This window comes from Pollicipes pollicipes, unplaced genomic scaffold, assembly GCF_011947565.3.
Source record: "Pollicipes pollicipes isolate AB1234 unplaced genomic scaffold, Ppol_2.1 Scaffold_4881;HRSCAF=5763_pilon_pilon_pilon, whole genome shotgun sequence".
Classification (NCBI taxonomy): Eukaryota; Metazoa; Arthropoda; class Thecostraca; order Pollicipedomorpha; family Pollicipedidae; genus Pollicipes; species Pollicipes pollicipes.
The window spans coordinates 27,250,064-27,270,723 of NW_023596576.1; the positions used below are offsets into that span (position 1 = coordinate 27,250,064).

General features: G+C 47.6%; 1 protein-coding gene across 3 annotated transcripts in view; it reads right to left on the reverse strand.

The window, feature by feature from the left end:
- Nucleotides 1-2,120: 2,120 nt before the first annotated feature.
- The window catches only part of LOC119101422 (peptidylglycine alpha-hydroxylating monooxygenase), a 36,554-nt gene continuing 18,014 nt past the window's right edge, over nucleotides 2,121-20,660 (reverse strand). The window contains exons 9-10 of one of the 3 annotated variants that reach the window (XM_037224757.1): nucleotides 20,264-20,497; nucleotides 18,782-18,868 (exon numbers count right to left, since the gene is read on the reverse strand). In XM_037224757.1, coding sequence (XP_037080652.1) covers nucleotides 20,290-20,497 — 208 coding nt within the window. In that variant the 3' untranslated portion in view covers nucleotides 18,782-18,868; nucleotides 20,264-20,289. Of the gene's footprint in view, nucleotides 3,904-17,912; nucleotides 18,869-20,263; nucleotides 20,498-20,660 lie in introns of those variants that run through there. The other 2 variants (XM_037224756.1, XM_037224755.1) reach the window with 2 other exon arrangements.

Sequence of the window (20,660 nt, forward strand, 5' to 3'; positions counted from 1 at the left end):
GGTGCAGTTCACAGCCCTGTCCCTCGGAAAACCCAGAACCCTCTAATTTCTGAGCCATGGGGGGGCCAACCTCTGAGCTAGGCCCGCGCGGAGGCGCTCTGCGGGGTATGTGCTGAGCGCCCGGTAGTGGCTCCCCTCCAGGGGACCTCGCGACCCGCTCGTAGTTGACACATGCTGCCTGCCCCGGGCACGCGGGGCGGCGTGAGGATACAGGATGAAGCAGGAAAGAGAGTCAGATGCAAAGCACGTTTCACGCTTCATATAAGAAGATGGACGTGGTTTCTTTACTTACTTGTTACTACAAAAATCAGACTTGCAACCAAACGGCTTAAGAATTACGCAATAACAGAGTATGTCAATACAAGTAAACATCTTAAACTCATGGATAGATATGCAAGAGCACCACGAGAAATGGCCAAAACACAAGCACATGACAATGTTTGGTTCAGCAAATACCTCCAGCCCGCGCTACCGTCTCTTGCCCAGTTTGAAGTGCTACAAGTAAGGTGATAATTTTCAACGGCTAGTTTGGCAGTACTCCAACGTCATACAGACTCTCGTGACGCAATCAAACAATGACGTATTGATTAGTTCATCCCATCTGATTCTTGCTCCAATATGTTCGTATGTGGAACATTCCTTTTCATATTTCTTCTTACGGTGATGCGGAATTGCTCCTCCTTGGCCTTCTTATCCCGATCCGCTTCTGGAGCTGTCCCTGATACCTTCCGCCAATCCAGTGGCGAAACACGTGGGGCCTAAGAATGATTGGGCATCGGTGTCATTGGAACCTTTACTAAAACAATGTCAGTATAATGGATGCGTCTTGCCACTTTCAGCAAGTGAGGAGTGTCCCGTCGTCTGTCACAGCCGATCTCTGTGGTCTCCGCTTCTAACCTAACCTCGAGACATGACAACACACAGGCGATAGCGTTACGGCAAGGTTAGCCAAAAAAACGACTGCAGAAGTGCCTGTATTGCCTGTACAGCCTTTAACGCGTCAGCACTTCACAGATGCATTTTGGGAATCACATTTATTTCCAACTTCAGAGAAGAAAAATCTAGAAAATATGTCAATAAATTCATTCGTTATTCCAATTCCTTACCTTAATTCGAGTCATTACTACTGATCCTGAGGCAGCAGGCCTCCGCTTCAGCCATCCAGAATAATAATAGATCTATTTTCAAGACACAGGAACACAGGTGATTCAGGACATAGAAGTATGCGCACGGAAAGCACTTTTTTCGTCACATTTGCAAAAAAGTTACTGCATGCTCGCTTGTTGCATAAACAACATAAGTTTTGGCCGCTGTTCGCCTTTCTGCTGTCGCACAACTTTGCAGTTACGCTTTTAGCGCGGCGCTATTGGAGGTTGGTACGCTCTTATGTGAGCATTACGTCAGTCCATACGCTGCACCATTTCAGCACTGCAGATCGAAGCAACATTTCAAAAGTGGGAATAGTCCCACTGACCTGCAATCATCGAAGACTAAAAGTTTTCTTTTTCTCTGGCGGCATAACGGGATGTTCCTCCGTCTGAGAAGCTGAGCTCAGAATACTTTATTTCGGGCCAAACGCAGAGTACCGCTGTTTCTATTTCTGCATCGCTGGTGGTATGATATCCATCACTGCAGCTCAGTTGGTACAGAACCAAACGCTCCGGCAAGTGGAATATATGTGAGTTCACGACCTGGAGCCCAGGCTGACGTGGCTCATCTGTGACGGCCAGTTGGCATCTGGCCAAGGGTGACCTGGAACCCAGGCTGATGTGGCTCATCTGTGACGGCCAGTTGGCATCTGGCCAAGGGTGGCGCTGATGCGATGCGGTGGTAACGTCATGACATTGCAAGACACGTTGAGGTCTGACAACCAACAAGTTGCGTTTAAATGAAATTCGTCTATTGAGATCGTAGGTGAGATCCTTCTAAACAAGTTAAGTTGATTGTGATCACGTTCAGCTTTGTCCAGCTCGACGATCCCTGTAAAAAAGTCGGCAATGTTTCTTTATGGAATTCCTTCAAATTGAGTGGTGCTCCTTGGTACTTGGTTGGTTCAGGTCGTTTGCATGAGAGCTATCAGTAACAGCGCACACCTAGCTGTTGGTCAGAGTACATGGATGCATTTTTGCTATCGTATATTTGAGAATAAATTGATAGTAAATTATGATACATTGTTAGATAGAACACCATGTTCAACGAGTAACATGCATCATTGTTGAACGGTAAGCCCTTTATGTAACCATACCATACACCTTTTCGGTTTCCGGCTTTGTGTCATCAAACACAGACATGCGTATAAGCATTGTGTTACATGGCATCAACACTTGTTCACTACCTATCATTAAATTAGATATCTTATCGTAAGCTGCATGTCGTGCAGATAACTGTATAAAATATAATGGGTGCAAATATTACATCAGCAATTTGTTGATACAATTGACCGCATGCTCTAGTTTTTATTTTAAAAAATGTTTTCAATGCATGCAGTGACAGATGAAACGTTCCAAACATTTTCTTAGCGTAGATAACTCACCATTTAATAAAGGAAACTAACCGTGGCATTGCAGATTTTGGGTTGAATTACCACACAGAATATGGAGATACCTACCCACAAACACACGCCGTGCACCGCCGGACGCTATGCTCCACATCAGTACGGGCTAGAAAAATAGGGTTACCGCTGCATCCGTCCGTTCTTAGCGATAAATGTGTTCACAGATATAAATTTTAGACTAGAACCACAGAAAAATATACATCTTGCAGCAGCGAATGGCTACGTCTACTTTCAGCTTAGTGCTGCGCTCCTGTCCGTGATGGCAGCAAATCATGCACCTGCTGTGAAAGAGTCAGTAGAATAACAGTACCCGAGCATGGACACATGGCAACAGTAGCACGATGACACATTTGATAATCCTCGACATTGGGCAGAACAAGAGGTATTACTTTAACATTAACTAACAACAAATGATCAGCTACACGGTTCACTGATGCACTGGAAGAATCTGTACGGTCTTAAGCACCCTATTTCATTATTTAAAGCATTCAATCCTACCACCACTGTTTTTACCAGGGGCATATCACTACGGTGAAGTGCAAGCTGCGAGTAATTCGAGGACATCAGTGTTGTCACCAAAAAGACGTTGCCAGTTGTTTTCTAACCGGCAAGAGATAAGTACAAGATGCCTGGTCCCATATCAGATATAAAATCAGGTTCGGTGCTCTTTGAAAAAAACAAAAAATTGCGGTCTCTTTACGATACCAAAAGGCATTACCCGTCACAATGCCAACGTCCTAAACTGTGCCAGCCTTAAACTAAACTAGCAAATTTTCCTTGATTTCGGAAGGACGTGAATGGGCATTGACCCTCGCCCTTACTCGCCGTTTTTCAAAATGCGGACTGATAAGGGGTTGATGCGACTCCCCTGGCGTTTTGAAAACAATGCGTATAGAGCTCAGCAGACAAGAATTGTTAGGTCAATAATTGACCCCATATGACAAGTCAAAGATCCAATTTTCCAGAAAATCTTACCTTTTCAAATTAACATAATACATCCGAGACCACGCCTCTTGGTAACATGAAACCTATAGAGGCATGCGCCTTTTTCAATTTTGAGTACAAAGGGTTAATTGCCTGTTATGTGGCGGAGATCCCACTGATACCATCGCCCGCATCGAACTGCGGAGTAATCTATTTAGCCGTGGTGTTGGTGGCCATGCTGGCGAACCAGTTCTTTGAATTTCAGCGGCAGATGCGACGCCTCGTAGTCGGGGATGTTGTCCAAGCCCATGCTGGTCCAGTAGAGTTGTGGTGGCCCCTCCCGGAAGCAGTTGGGCATGTTCAGCGCGCCATCTTCCGACCAGTACATCAGGTAGAAGTTGCACATCTCGTCCCTGCCCGTGTTGCTGAAAAGATGCTTGCGTGACTGGCCATGCCGTACAAGCAGGGTGCGGTGAGCAGCGCACGGTGAGTGAGACACTTACCTGCACACAGGCGGAGGAAGAATAGATCTTGGGACGTGCCTGGCGGCCCCAGCGTCAGCGGCGGCGCCGTGAACCTTTTGAAGGCTGAGCGGACCGGTTTTCATAGGCCTCATGCGTACAGGCAGTCCGCTCTCGCTAATGGCCTCTCAACATACTAGCCTTTGCTGCCCCGGGCCCTTCCTGTTTTGCCATTTATTTGCCAAACAATAGGACATCACTGTGTTATGCTAAGCGCGTGCAGAATTAAGTGGAAGGACTACACACATGCACATGGGTGTAACAGCTCGAAGGCTTGGGAAACATGCCTCCCACCTCCAATTTCCACAAAACGTGTTTTTGCATCATCCAGCCTCAGACTGTAGAGAACACGTTTTTCATGTTTTTTTCATGCCAAGTTTCAGGCCAGGTTTCCTGCCAGATTTCAGCTTGTCCCCTTCAGTCCTGGGTTATTCACCCGATCTCAGAGACGTGGTTACACCCATGCACAGGGGCGGCGCAGCTGGTGGGAGAAGCAAGAATGTGTCTTTTCCCCCTCCCCCACAAAAACTGAGAGGCCCCTTTTCCCAAGCTAAGGGCATTGTAACTGCCCATAGAAAACCAAAATACGGATCAAGGGGGCTTCCATGACTGGGCAAGAGATAGCGAATCGGGTGCAGAAGACCACTCGCTTTATCAAGAGTCCCGTTTTCTGGATCATGACGCCACATTTATGAGTAGGGTAGCTGATGCTCGAGATCAGAACACCCAGTGCCATGTTAAGGAGATCCTTTGCTGGCTCGGGGGTCCTCGTTATAAGCTATGAGGCCGAGAGCCTTCTGTTGTGTAGATACCAGCTTGCCCGCGTGAGTGAGCCGTTCGCTGTACAGTGCTGCGGCATCCTCCCGTCCGTGACATGGACCCGCTGTGCGTCCTCTCGTCCGTGACATGGACCCGCTGTGGGCCCTCTCGTCCGTGATATGGACCCTCTGTGCGTCCTCTCGTCCATGGCACGCGCCGCTGCGCGTCCTCTCGCCCGTGATATGGGTCTTATCTTCAGTGGCATGCGCCGCTGTGCGTCCTCTAGTCCGGAACATGGGCCCGCTGTCGTATCGCTGCTCCCAGCCACCTAAGAGCATTACGTTTTTAGGACCTCCTCTGGTTCATTACACGGATCTCGTGCAGCATGATTACCCCCGACCGTGCACATTCTTTTATAACTGTGGTTTTCTATCTGCCCTCGGCCATTACGCCGTTACGTCGCTGTTCGTGGCCGCGCCTGCTGCCCGACCTGTACACCATACCTAACATGGCCTTCGAAGGGCGTCTGTACACCATACCTAACATTGCTTTCGAAGGGTCTCCTTAAAGTTTAGGTTGGGCACGAAGATGTGTTCTTCCGCGCTGTCCGACGACCTTGCACACCCAGCGGCGCTGTCCCCGCTGCGCGTGCAAATATACCCGATGCTGTAAACCGCAGAGTTAGTGCGTCCGGGATAGAAAGAACGCAGATTTTAACCTGCTTCTACTTGGTATCTAAGTGCACAGAGTTGTATTGGTCCATCTTTCTACAAATTGTTAGACGGGTTGCGTGCAAGGTTTTGCCGAGTAGGGATGCAGACGTGGTTCTAGATGCCCGTGAGTGTTGCCAAATTCGGCATGATGAATGCAGAGCTCTTTTTCTGGCAATAGTCCACATTTGTGCTCCCAGGACTTACTTAAAGCGACGTTTTCAAAAAGCATTGCCTATATGGAAAAGACCCATATACTTGGCTAGCGAACTATGGCTCATTGCAGTAACCAGGTAATTTTGTAACTCGTTGTGGGAAAATTGTCTTTGTTTCAGGACTTTACAACCTTGCAGCACTCAACCATACTTATGTTGAGAATATGCTCATAACAGATGAAAAGCACCCCGCTGGAGAAGAGAAGAACAACGCAACACCTTGGTTCTAGAGTGTTATTAAGTGCGTTTGCGAAGAACATTATGCATATGAATGCGACATGACTGATAACATTATCCCCCGTAAAACATTCAGAAGAATGGAGAGACGGACAGATTGATTTTTCAGCTACATGCCTTTATCGAAACACAGGCGTCCAAGTATATCTGACAACCCCGTCGTGACGCCACAGCGGGGATCCTCGGCAAGTCCAGCATTGTAAGCCCATAGGAAAATAACTTTTCAGAGGCAGTCTTTAGGCTGAATGGGGAGATAATGACGGCGGAAAAGCGCTTAGTTTCAGGAAAAACATGTGTTTTCTCGTAAGCCAGGTGTGCTTTCAGAGTTCAGTGCCCTGGCTTTGAAATGCAAGTTTCTTTCCACGGGCGCTCCCACGCAAACTTAAGTGGCGCTGCTGGTACCAAGACTTAATTTATGTATGGCGCTAGTGCTGCTCATGGGCTTATAATACCCATGCAATGTTCTTGCCTCCTAAAGGACTCACCGTGTTTGAATGTAATCCGTCGTTTCTGGGTTTGAAGTACATTAACATCCCTCATGTAAGTGCCTTGTTTCTTGTTTGATCACCAAGCCGTATCATCGACCCAGTTGTCTGCCATTCTACTCTAAATATCATACAACCTTCTGTTACTGTATTGTTCACCTGTGTGTGGGTATCTGATAAGCTTGACGTTGAATTTAAAGTTTGACAAGTTTTTTGTCTTGACCGACACTTTAAATCTCCCATATTTCCCGGATATTGAATATGTGACATCGCAGATAGTTAAGCAGGAGTGTTCACTCAAAAAACTACCTCGGTGCTTCTTTTAATCTACTTAAAAGAGGAAATGTTTTGCATTTGAAGATATTTAAACAAGCGGCAGATATGATGAAACAGGCTAACTTATCATTATTGGTTTACTTTTTAAGAAGAGAAGACTGTTTTTAGACAGTGCAATTCTCTGTTTATTAAATATGTTCCTCAATGCGTTATGATTTAATTATGTCACCGTGCCTTGCACAACATTGATTGATAGCCAATTGACGGCCGTTATATCTGGAATTCGCGCTCGCGAACGTCAGATGTGAACCCGTGGACAATTATATTTTTATTGGTCTTGATCGCCACATGGCTTATGGAATGGCAGAATTTGAATGACGTTTTATGACGTCATGAGTGCCGAGGTGACTCTGAGATGCTCTCTCCGATATACCTTTCGCCATTGCCGCAGGCATGCTGCTCAGAAACTAGACCGGTTTAGCTTTTAAGAACGGCAGGATTGTGAACAACACAGAAAGATCGTCAAGATGGCTATTTCGGTTGAAAGCCTCATACAGGTGTGGAACACCTCCTTTAAGACAATGGTCGTGAGCACTGATTCGTGTCATACGATTTCACGTTTCTTGGCAACTTACAATAACATTTTGATATGAACTCCCTTTACTCTGTGCAGATGTGGAAGGGTGTGGCGAGGCCACAAAAATGTTATTTTGCCTTGTTTGGCCAACATGACAAGCTAGCTTTTATAGAAAAATGAAATAATATAGGTTGTCGAGATATGGCAGGGAATACCGCCATACTTGTTCTGTATTCGAAAAACATGCGTCGAAAACATAATCATGCAATTCTGACATACTGACTGGTAATAATCTGACGGCTTCTGATCACATTTCACGCAGACGCCACCACTCCTTTAGTTTGATCACAGCGATAACGTCCATAACGCATCGAGATTAGGCGAGCAGGTTAGTGGAAGATTAACGTGCGCTCGGGTAGGGGTCAAATCAAACCCCCGAAGGTTTTTCCAGAATTGTTTCCAAACGGCGCGGCGTAGCCGCTCCGAATTTTGCATAGCTGTAGATAATTGAATAGCGGATCGTCTGACATCACAAATTGAGGTGTACCTTGTAAGGCCGCTGATCGATAGCGGATCAAAGTCAGGCCACGGTTTCAGCGAAGGCAATTTCTAGGGAATCGTTTAATGTGATCCAACAACGGAGTGTTAGACGAAGCCATACATCTCTGAGATGCTTTCTTAGGCAACACAGCAATTGAATGAGCATATTACGTTGACCTAAGGTCAGGTATGCAGGTCAGACCAAGGTTAAAACCAACCTGTATTTTCACTTTAGGGCCTGCTGTATGGGGTAGTTTCTGGTGCTCATTTCAAATTTATTGATAGCAAGAAACGCATTATACATCTTCCATGAACTTCTTAGAGGTCAGAATAGGTCATTGACCTAAAATGACCCAGATCAACATTTTGCTTTTAGAAACATACTGCCTAGCCTATTATTTGTCGCTTATTCTAATGCAAAACTCAAAGCAGTCTTGTATGATTTTGGTCACCAAGACCTTTAAGAGGTCAAACTAGGTCACTGACCTTAAATGAGCATGTGACCCTTTCTTAGGTCACATCTAGGCTCTGGGGGCACTTCGGAGACCAACCTGGGATTTGACTTTTTTGACCTTATTTGGCCCTAAGCTCATGACTTACGAACCTCAAACTTTGACCTAAGGGAGTTCATGTACATGTCAACACACTCTGTGAATTTGGTGTCTCTGGCTATCTTAGTTCTCGAGATCTCAGGGTGTAGCCTCAAAGATGACACATTTGCCCGCATGTGAGAGGTATGTCAGACGCAGGAAAATTACAACGCCGAGAAAGCTAATGATTTCGACGCATATGCTAATACTTTCGGTGCATGTGTGTGTAATTCGGTGCATGTGTGTGTAATTCGGTGCATGTGTGTGTAATTCGGTGCATGTGCTAAAAATTTAGATGCATATTCTAATAATTTCGATGCATATTCTAATAATTTCGATGCATGTATGTATCATGAAGCGGATGTAATGCACGTATGAACTAATGACCTACGATACAGACATGCAACACGATACCAGAGAATGACATATTTACCAAATACCGGAGGCGGAGAAGACAGCAATAGTACCAAACGTGTCGATAGCAGCGGACGAGCCAGACGTCATGCTATTGGCATCGACACACATAAAGCTGCTCCAGGGCCTCTGCGTCCAGACCAACTGATAGTCTCACAATGCATTCAGGAAGGCGTCTCGTCTACGCACCAGGACTAGGCGCGCGAGGAACGCGCTTATCAGCTCCAGGCAGTGTGCCAGGACCTGGAATCTGATCGTGTCCACCACCCATTCCCTCCAACAAGCGGAAGGTGAGAAGGTAGCTCGTTCAGCCCAAATCTGACACCACTGGCCAGATGCGTTTGCATGAACAACCCGGTGATGGCGCTTCTATTGAGGCGCTTGGACACTACCTGGCCAAATTTTAGAGCCCCCTTCAGTATCTTTCCAAAGTAATTTCATAATTATAGATGGTGGTAAGCCGTCAGTTTTTGACAGCACATTTTCAACGCATTAAATAACCTAAACCTAGCTTTATCTTTTATCACCCATGCAGCTATCGAAAATTGTGCTCTCTGAACTTGATATTTCGAAGCAAATTAAACTTTGCGAAATCTGCTGAAATTTTCACCCATTCCCCCGCGTACTCGTGGTGGAATGTGTGGTAGGGAACGAGACCCGCCCTGTCGGGTGATGGAATCTTAACACTACCTTACATAGAGGAGCACTTGTTTTAGAAAAGAAAACATGTGGCTAGAAAATCAAAACTGCGCGTACGCGTAGGTGGAGAGAACAACAATGAGCTGAAAAAGCCTGCGATGACATCTATTTCGAAGCCCAAGTGCCCAGGGGGCAATAGGTGTCATTAATGCAAGTCCGGGTTCCGAGGGTTTGCACGCAAAGAGCATGGCTTACGAAATCAAGTGTAAACTGTGTGGACAAAATATGGGGAGCATAGCCTTCGTCGGGAAACCCCTGCGCCACATTTGTTTGAGATATAATGAACGCCTTCGGGACGTTAAAAGCGAAACAGGAAATGCCGCTTTCGGCGACCATTTTTTGACAAAACAAGCTCAGGCTGAAATTCAGGGAGGCACGCTGCTATACGTCTTTTAGAACTCAAAGTCATCTACAGAGTACAGGACCATTCAGACAGGAAAAAAGTGAATCTATTCTTGTAAAGAGGAGGCGACCAGACCTCAATGTACAGGACTCATCCTGGCCAATTATGCGAATGTGATTAGTGTCTTGATGTGTGATGCGCGCAACCTTAAAATCGTGTCCATGCATGAGTGATGCCTGACACGTGATGTGCGATGCCTGTTCAATTGAAACCATTTGCATTTTTATGTGATGCGTGATGTGTGATACCTTTTTACTTGAAATCGCTTACATGTGTGAATGATACTTAATGCCTGATAGCTGTTTACTTGAGTTCGTTTCCACTTGACTTCGTTTCCATGTACACGTATATTTCGCGTATTTTAATTATTAGTTTAATATGTACTGTGTCATAGTAATAGATGGGCGTTGCACGACCTATAGCAGTCGATGCGCCCTAAAACCCCAAATCATCATCATCATGTCATAGTAATAGCTGGCAACTGCGCTTGTTCAATCCTCTCAATATTGGTGACCTGTAACAATTGTAGCTCACTGTTTAAAAAAGGCAACTGAAAAATCGAGTGGGATCGGCAGGTAATTTTGGATTTTCTACGGATATTGGTTTTGAGAAAGGCATGTAGCCGGCATATCAATATTTCCATCACTCCATTCTCCTGGATATTCTACGAGGAATAAGACTATCAGTAGTGGATTGGTCTAGCGTTTGCGTTCTTTTCTGCCATTCTACGATTAGTCCCAGTCGCTGTCTAACACATATCTGCTCGACCTGAGCTCTAACACATATCTGCTCGACCTGAGCTCTAATACATATCTGCTCGACCTGAGCTCTAACACATATCTGCTCGATCTGAGCTCGAACACATATCTGCTCGACCTGAGCTCTCTTTTTATAGCAGAACGGGCAAAAAACAGCGCGCAAATATGGAAACAAACATCGCCTGCATCCTTCCATTCAAAACAACCTGTTTCTTTTAAGCTTTTCCTACCGTCTATCGGTAGATCCACGAGTGCATTTTGGAGATGGCTGTGATGCCCTTACACCGTTTGACCGAACACCACCCAGTCACGTCCGAGCCAGAGCACAATAGTAGCGGTGAGCGCACCATCACTCTTCCAAAATGGCGTGATTACGACGCTTTCCGCAAATAACACCCGTTTTGGCGCCATTGTCACTCCGCGCCAAACGTAGATTTTCCGCCCACCCTCTGTATCACGGGCGGTGAAAATCCGACTCACGGCTGGCCGGGCACGCGCAGGGCGCACAGGGCGGCGAACCTGAGTACGGTCCCGTTACGTGACGCGGCGGGAAACCGTGAGAATATGGCGTCTGGTGCTGCCGCTGCCTGTCTGGTCAGGCTCCAGTTGTAGCTGACATGCGGTGACCGTGGACTGCGCGGTGGAAATATGGCGCGGCCTTGCTGGATGATTGAGGCAGGGGGTTACTACAGATGAGATTATTGTTAGGGGAGTGCCCTCTTTTGTAGTGTTAGTTTGCACATCATGTTTGGGCCAGTTGCTTCTTCGACACTCGTCTGGTCTTTCCCAGTTCCAACCAAGACCTGACGATGATCGGAGAAATAAACGCTGTCGGTAATGTGTTCAAAAACATCACTAACGAGGGCAATAAACCGAATTATCCTGTAATGAAACTGGTGCTACTGTCAGATTTTTAGCCTTCGTTGTCGAGATCTGCCTGTGAATATTTCTATGCAACTTTGGATAGTTTTTCGTTGTATAGATGTGACAGTATAAATACCCTTATTCCTTGTAGAATAAACGGGAGGATGGAGGGACATGCCTGATGTTTTGGCTGCATGCCCTTATCGAAGCAAATATCAGTAGTAAATTGACAATTGCCTATTGGCCATTGTGAAAATTTTGAGTTAACTACCGATATTCGTTTCGAAAAAGGTATGTAGCCAAAATATCACACTTATGTTTACCTTCTCCTGTTTATCCTAAGAGAAATAAAGGCATCAGTACTGTCTCATCTGTATGCATAATGTTCCTCGCAAATGCACTTAGCAGCCTGCGTAGTTTTTCAACGCTTTGATTGCAACCCACAGCTGACTGTGGGAGCTGAACACGACAGACGGTTCGCGTATTCGGTTCGGTTCGAAAGACGGCTTTGCGGAAGGATTGAAATGATAGAATAATTGTTCACAGATGGAATAATTGCTCAGATGATCACCATCATCTGGTGCATTGCAATTAGCAATACACCTATTGACACAATATACTTGTCACAACGTATCATAACTCAGTGACACAAATAGGTAGTGTACATACTGGCACACCAGGCACGAAGACAATCTTTCGAACAATTATTCTATGTCGGTGATGGTTTATACGTGCGACTACAACACACAAGGCCATCCATCCTTGAGTCCCTCTGGCCAGCTGTCCGTATACAAGGCTTTGTAAGGAGTCTCTGCACCTCACGGACTTCCAGCAGTATTGTCAAATCTAACTGTGCGAAACAATTTAAAAAGCCTACTGAATAATTTGTGAAAATGTACATGTATTGGTGTCGTAAGGCACGCGCACGATGTTTATAGGACGTAGTTTATGGTCATGAAATGCAGTGTGTGCTAAGTTTTATATGCCAAATTTCCGCTCTTTTTAAGTCATGACACATTTTCTTCTGCAGAAATGTGCTCGTCTATGATGAAAAAGGATTTCCGTCATTAACGTAACGATTTGCCAAGAACTCTATTAACTGCTTAGAACTGGTCGCACCAAAAAGGCCTATGCCTGTAGAGAAGTAAGTACATACATAATCTGAATGAGAAAGAACCTTGTGTATATCTCTTCTCGAATTGCATATGATTTTAGTACTGATGGAGCTATCCTATCAGTCCAGAGCACAGCAGTGCCACAGTGTAATCCGGCTTCCCGCATTCAGTTTGAATGCTATCCCGCACCCGGCAGGGGAATGAGGAAGTCGGCTTCCCCGACGGTTTTTCGAGCACAGGTAAAAAACGAACGCTTGTGGGAACACGAAATTTTCAGCATCTATTAATCTATCAATTTGGCATTCTTTGTGCCAAGCTGAAGTTTTGTTCTATCAAGATCATTCACCTAGCCCAGGTTAAAGAGGTCAACCTCTAAAAATTGTTACCACGCATCTTTTTTTGCGGGTCATTTGCCATTTGTTCAGATTTTCTAGAGTAATAGAACATGATAGTACCGACAGTCACATGCTTGAGATTTTGACGAAAAGGCGAGATCAGTGACCTGAAGTTAGGTAAATTTTTGATATTTTTCATGAATAATGCTTATTTTTACGCATTTTGTGTAGTGTTGATGTTTGTATACAAGGTAAAGAGTACCAACTCATATGCACAACTGCCATATGATCACAAAGCACATGAACTCGGCAAATCTGTATGGATACCCTCTGCAGAACACATGCCAATTTCAAAATAGGCGGTTTCATTGAATGATTTTGGATTTTGGACGTAGAATTCCAACACTGCACTGAAAACATGTTGCGATATCGTCCCCATGCATGATGAGGCCATAATAGATCACGTAAGGGCATGCAATATCATATGAGGTCATCCAAAGTTAGTGACCTATGTTGTCAGTAGCAGAGAGGCCAGATGAATCAGTGCAAAGCGTGTAACCACCTGCTTGTCGTGTTTGTGAAGATGATAGCGTATGATTTCATGCACCAACGTGCCTGTTCTTCACTTTACTACAAATGCATTGCCAATTGTCGAAGGGACTATGCATCATGTAGACGACCGCTTTGTGTTCTTAAGTGCCTGGATATGTGCGACAAACTATTTGTGACCACGAAAATGCATGATCCTGGCCACATACAACGATTTATAAATTGTTTATAAAAAGTTAATAAATCTGACCTAACGTGACCGCAGATGACCTTCCAGGACAGCATAAAAATATATTTCTGAGACTAGAATACATTGTTTTAAACAACTGCACCTAACGAAATAACTTAAGTCAGAACCACATTGTCAAAAATATCGTTCCTGTATGCTACTGGAAGACCAGTTTTAAACGGTGACCTAATCTGACCTGACCATTGTGTGCGAACAGAAATGGTTGGAATGGGCTCCCCAAAGTCCTAATGCTTATTTCCGTGTCTTCAATACCTCTCTTGACGTGATGACATAGCTTTTAAGAGCATCTATCAAAACGATCGTTTTTAACCTTGCGTGAACTCAGGTAAACTCACATTTGACGTAACGCCAAAAATTTAGTGTGTATTCTTCATGAGTTAACAAGACCTTCACAACAATATCTTTATCAAGTGCGCTTTTCCCATCATACTTAATGCTTGCCTCAATATCTTTAAATGTGAAACATTTCCTTTAACACGCGCTCCGGTGCGGTCAAATTCCCCCCCCCCCCCCGAAGGTTTTCCAGAATGGCTTCCGAACGGCTCGGCGTAGAATTTTGCAGAGCTGAAGATAGTTGAATAGCGCATCGCTTGGTATCAAAAATGTACATTGCCGTGTAAGGTCACTGACCTATGGCAGATCAAAGTCAGACCATGGTTTCAGCGAAGTCGATTTCCAGGGAATCGTTCAACCTGATGCATCAACTGAGTGCTAGACAAAGCCATACATCTCTGAGATCCTTTCTTAGGCAACACAAATATCAAATGAGCAAGTTACATTGACCTAAGGTTAGGTATGAAGGTCAGACCAAGGTCAAAACAACCTGTTTTATTACTCTACGGCTCGCTGTATGGGTCAGTTTCTGGTGTTCATTTCAAATGTATAAATAGCAGGAGCCACATTATACATCTTCCATTAAATTTTTAGAGGTCAGAATAGTGCATTGACCTAAAATGACCCAGGTCAGCATTTGGTTTTTCGAAAAATACTATGTAGCGTAATCTTTGTTGTTTATGTAAATGCAAAACTCAGGGCAGTCCAGAGCAGAGCAGTGTATGATTTTGGTCACTATGACCTTTACGAGGTCAAGCAAGGTCACTGACCTTAAATGCGCATGGGATATTTTGCTTAGAAACAGTTGTCTAGGTTCTGGGGCACTTTGAAGACCAACTTGGAATTTGACCTTGTTTGACCTTATTTGAGCCCAAGTTTATGACACAGGAACCTCAAACTTTGACATAAGTGATTTCACGTACAGGTCAATACACCCTGTGAATTTCGTGTCTTGAGCTTTCTTGATTCCTTAGATCTCAGCGGGCCAAATTGACCCCGACCCGAGCGAAGCGTATCAAGCCGGCCACCCAGGGCGCGCGTTAAAATGCACGTTGAGGTGCTTGGCAGGAATGTACATTTGCTGTTGAGCCTTCACGCTTTATTATCGGCCACCAGCCTCGGGTCACACCATGCAAATGATGACCGCACTGGAGGAAGGTCATACGATGGTCGATCGCGCAGGCAGTATTGAGGGGGCAGACGGGAGGGGAGGAAGAATGTCGAGTAGTATGCTTCTGGACCCAATTAATTTCCTAGAAGGCAATTGGATTTTGTTGCTTATTGATTTGGGCGGCCTGGTCTGGCCCTGTCCTTACATTCTAGAGGTCAGTATTTGTATCATCACCGACCTAGCCTTCATACGGTTCAAAGATTGATTGCAAAGCAAGAGGCTTGATTCCTTAGCATTTGCGCTGTCTCATTTTGAACCATTTGTCTACAAGTCCCGCAACATTGAAAGGAGAACATGACATGAACAGCATTGATTATTTGATCAAAAAGGAAAAATTTGGCTAATTATCAAAAAGTTTTGGATCGTGGATGGAAACCACACCTATATGCTGAAGAGTTTCGCCGCAGTAACACGAGATCCGTCGCCACAGCATGGCCGCAGCGTTAACAGAGAAGAGAACGGATGGCGAAAGCCGGGTTCAGTGTGTGCAGTCGGTGTGTGCAAATGTGTGTTTGGGTGAAAACTTTGGGTCGGTCTGTTTTTTCAGAAAACGAATTTTCAACTTTTTTCCAAGAGGCAGCTGACGTCACTTTTCAAAACTAAACACGAATGCAGCACCATGCGGCTTGAGCCGAGTGAAACTGGACCGTGCACCGTTTGCCGTCCATAATATTGACGTCTTTTACTTTCGTCTTTATACTTTTATCAATATTTCAATAATTTCAATATCCGTCCTCAACATTCGCGTCTTTCGCAATTCTTTGACCGCATTCACCAAACCGTAAATAATTCCAGTCATCGATTGCGATAGCTGAAATTGTCAGAGCTGGCCTGACATACAGCAGACATTTTTCAAGCATTCTGACACGTCAATTATCACACAAACGCTGCACGATTGAAACTTTTAGTTTTGGTTGAAACCCTCCCTGCTGAACTCGCATGATAGGCGGACTTTCCAACGCCTGGATTGGGCCCGTTTTACGTGTTTCGAAAAGCGTCTGTTTGTCTTCACTAGCTTCGACTAGCGTGTCATCTACCCGAGGACTGATAACTCTGACGTCTACGATCGCCTCGCTCGCCCGGCCTTGACGCCACGCCCTGAGGCACATACGGCTGACGTGGACCGCGCCGTGCCTGTGCGCCCTGAGGCACGTACGGCTGACGTGGACCGCGCCGTGCCTGTGCACCCTGAGGCACATACGGCTGACGTGGACCGCGCCGTGCCTGTGCGCCCTGAGGCACATACGGCTGACGTGGACCGCGCCGTGCCTGTGCGCCCTGAGGCACGTACGGCTAACGTGGACCGCGCCGTGCCTGTGCGCCCTGAGGCACGTACGGCTAACGTGGACCGCGCCGTGCCTGTGCGCCCTGAGGCACGTACGGCTGACGTGGACCGCGCCGTGCCTGTGCGCCCTGAGGCACGTACGGCTGACGTGGACCGCGCCGTGCCTGTGCGCCCTGAGGCACATACGGCTGACGTGGACCGCGCCGTGCCTGTGCGCCCTGAGGCACATACGGCTGACGTGGACCGCGCCGTGCCTGTGCGCCCTGAGGCACGTACGGCTGACGTGGACCGCGCCGTGCCTGTGCACCCTGAGGCACATACGGCTGACGTGGACCGCGCCGTGCCTGTGCGCCCTGAGGCACATACGGCTGACGTGGACCGCGCCGTGCCTGTGCGCCCTGAGGCACGTACGGCTAACGTGGACCGCGCCGTGCCTGTGCGCCCTGAGGCACGTACGGCTGACGTGGACCGCGCCGTGCCTGTGCGCCCTGAGGCACGTACGGCTGACGTGGACCGCGCCGTGCCTGTGCGCCCTGAGGCACATACGGCTGACGTGGACCGCGCCGTGCCTGTGCGCCCTGAGGCACATACGGCTGACGTGGACCGCGCCGTGCCTGTGCGCCCTGAGGCACGTACGGCTGACGTGGACCGCGCCGTGCCTGTGCGCCCTGAGGCACGTACGGCTGACGTGGACCGCGCCGTGCCTGTGCGCCCTGAGGCACGTACGGCTAACGTGGACCGCGCCGTGCCTGTGCGCCCTGAGGCACGTACGGCTGACGTGGACCGCGCCGTGCCTGTGCACCCTGAGGCACATACGGCTGACGTGGACCGCGCCGTGCCTGTGCGCCCTGAGGCACGTACGGCTGACGTGGACCGCGCCGTGCCTGTGCACCCTGAGGCACGTACGGCTGACGTGGACCGCGCCGTGCCTGTGCGCCCTGAGGCACATACGGCTGACGTGGACCGCGCCGTGCCTGTGCGCCCTGAGGCACGTACGGCTAACGTGGACCGCGCCGTGCCTGTGCGCCCTGAGGCACGTACGGCTAACGTGGACCGCGCCGTGCCTGTGCGCCGTCCATGCCTGCCGCCTCGCAGCGATAATGGCGCCAGAAGCTGTCGTCTCAAGCGCGCAGCGGTTCGCGAGCGGGGGCGCACGCATCTGTCGTGCAGTCTCGCGGTGAGACATGGTGCTCAGGACCGCGACGCTGCTGTGACCCCTTAAGCCTTGGTTCGGCAATTGTGCCGTTGGGGCGGGACCCCGCAGACCTGCGCTAGGATGGCGGTCATGTCTGGCCATTTGCGTGTAGTGTCTCATGCATAACTTGCTCCAATAAGAAAAGAAACACAACGAACTTTAACAGTGTAGTCAGCATGCGAAACGCAACATAAAGGCGTACGGAGAAAGCAACAAAACTGTTTCTCCACGACTGAGACGGCACAAGTAAACACCAGCACAGGACAAAGGAAAAGCGTACGGAAAAACCAACAAAACTTGCTTCTCAGCTAGTAAAGCGGTGCAAATCAACACCAGCATAGTACAACAGAAAGGCACACGGAGAAAACAAAACAAAAACCTCTCCTCAGCTATTGGAGCGGTACAAACGAACACCAACATAACGCAACGGAAAATATAAACTGAGTAATAAAATGTTCGAACAGAAAACACAGGCGCCAACAATTAAACAGTTGTGCACGTAAACAAACAAACGTGCACCTATACACTGGGCCGGTCATATTTCTGATACATGTAGTTGTGCAGCTTCCAAATAATCCTGGCCCTGCCGATAATCTTCATTACTGTAATCACATAACAAAACCGACGGGTGGTCATGCCAAAGAACGTGGCACTGTCCCTAACCAACACGGTGCGAACCATCGCACTGCCTGTCGATAGTCCAATAGATGCATAACAGACAACTGCTGAATGTCATGTAAAAACAGCCTTGTATCGTATTAAACGGTAATAGCAACCCCATAATATTCAACCGTAACAATCGTAGCAACTTGGAACAGCTCCAGCAACAGGTCTTTGGAGTCTTGGTTTACCCCTATCCAGAGCCTTATTCACTCCTCATTTGGCCGAACATGTAAGACCGTAGCTCATTGCCATCAATTTCCGAGGCGCGCTTCTTGTCTGGGATCCCTCCCAGCCACGGAAACGAGAAGAGCTTCATGAACCCCATCGGCAGCCGGTGCCAGTAGGAGAGAGGCGGGCCCCAGCTAAAGCAGTAGCCCTTGGACAGCACCGACTGCTCTGTCCAGTACATCATGTAGAAGTTGCACATTTCGTCGTCGGCTGTAGCGCTGCAACATCGACGTCAATGTAACGAATACCTTATGAGATGGATGCTCGGTCCCCGCATAGTGACAACGGCTTGCAGCCGTGCAATCTGCGCAGCGGCATCACGCCTCGTGGGTTGAGTACAAGGTCCGCGTAGTGTTTAACATCTGGGGTCATGGGGTGAGGTTTGGTGTTAAGGTGTAACGGGGACAGGGTGCGTTAAACGGTAATTGCGCCATTAAACGGGGCATGTTTTTTTTAAACGATGCACGGGTTTTTAAACAATGATGGGTTTTTTAATGGCACGTGGGTTTTTAAACGGTCATCACAGCATGCTATTCACACTTTAAAAGTAGGTTATATAAGGACCGTTTTCAACTCCAGCTTTTAGAAGGCGCAGCCAGCCGGTCCTTCATATTGCGTTGGAGGAACTCAACGCAGCCAGCCATCAGACCCGCTGATGAAGAGGACGTGACTATGGCCACAAAATCATTGACAGTGACGGACATCCCTGTCAACGTTCTCCAAATGTTTGAGTTGGATGCCCTTGGCACAGCACGACAGCGGGCAAAACTGACGTAAAGACAGACTCCACTTTAAAGTTCTATATTCGCTGTGTAATGTCTCCTTAGATAATTAGCTGGCCGCGCTGTCCACCTCTTGGTTTATGAAGGTCACATTTGTTCGTTCCATGGGCTGTGCTAATCCGTCAGCTTCAAAATACGTAACAAAAACAGCGCTAAGTGTACCACGCCTGCCAAATGTCGCAAATGCAAGAACAGCACCAAATAAGCGTTTGATAAACATACTTGGGCCAAGATAGTATTTGCTATCCCGCGCAAATGATGGGCGATATATGAGAGACTTGAGAGGCCACTTTCTACAATAAACCCAATTTTTCATAATCAGGCAGCTATGGGATGATTTCTTGGCCAGAATTCAGGCTGCAGCCCATTATTCTACGCGTGCCGTGGTGGACACACCTAAGAGAACCGATGCCTTTGGTGACGCGGTGTGTTTTTGGGATGTGCATGTTTTCAAGGCGTGTGTTGCTGGAGCGTGCACATTAATGTCCACGTGATACAGAAGCGGTGAGGTCACAAAATGCAAACATAGGAGATCACGCGTGACCTGGGCACATCCAAATGTGGGGCTGCTGTCAGCCTCTGACATCGACACTGATCGACAAATACTCAAGTCATGCGCAACACATGCGAACATTGTGCAAAACACAGATAAGCACGAAGCATCAGCAGTTTCCGTCCTCCAGTGACAAAAAGCCAGCCCGGGACACAAACGTCCCCGGATCGGCATCAGTGCCCTGCCCGCCGGCCCGCTGTGGGGCCCAGCGTCGGCTGTGGATCCCTCACCACCGCGGTCGAAAGCTCCGGGCACAGCCTGGCACGCCTTCCACGAACCTCAGGTCGGGTCGGGTCAGATCGGGTCACGGGAGGCCGAGGTAGTGGCGCATCTCGCCGGCCGTCATCTCGGAGGCGGAGGCCAGCGTTGGCACATTGGTAAACTGTCGCCGACCGTTCTTATGCCAGTAATAGTAGGGTGGCCCGAGTGTAAAGCAAACGCCCTTCTTCAGCGGCCTCAGCTCCGTCCAATACATCATATAGAAATTGCACATCTCGTCATCGGCGGTGGCACTGCAAGGTCAGAGGGACGCGCTCGTCAGATGAGCCTTCGCCACCGGCCCGGAGGTCCGTTGGGCTTTGTGCCGTCTTGTCCGCTGGCCTGGCCAACGTCAGAGATTGCGGTGGATTACGAGTCCATGCTGGGAGAACATGGCTCGCGAGTGTCAAAAGTGAA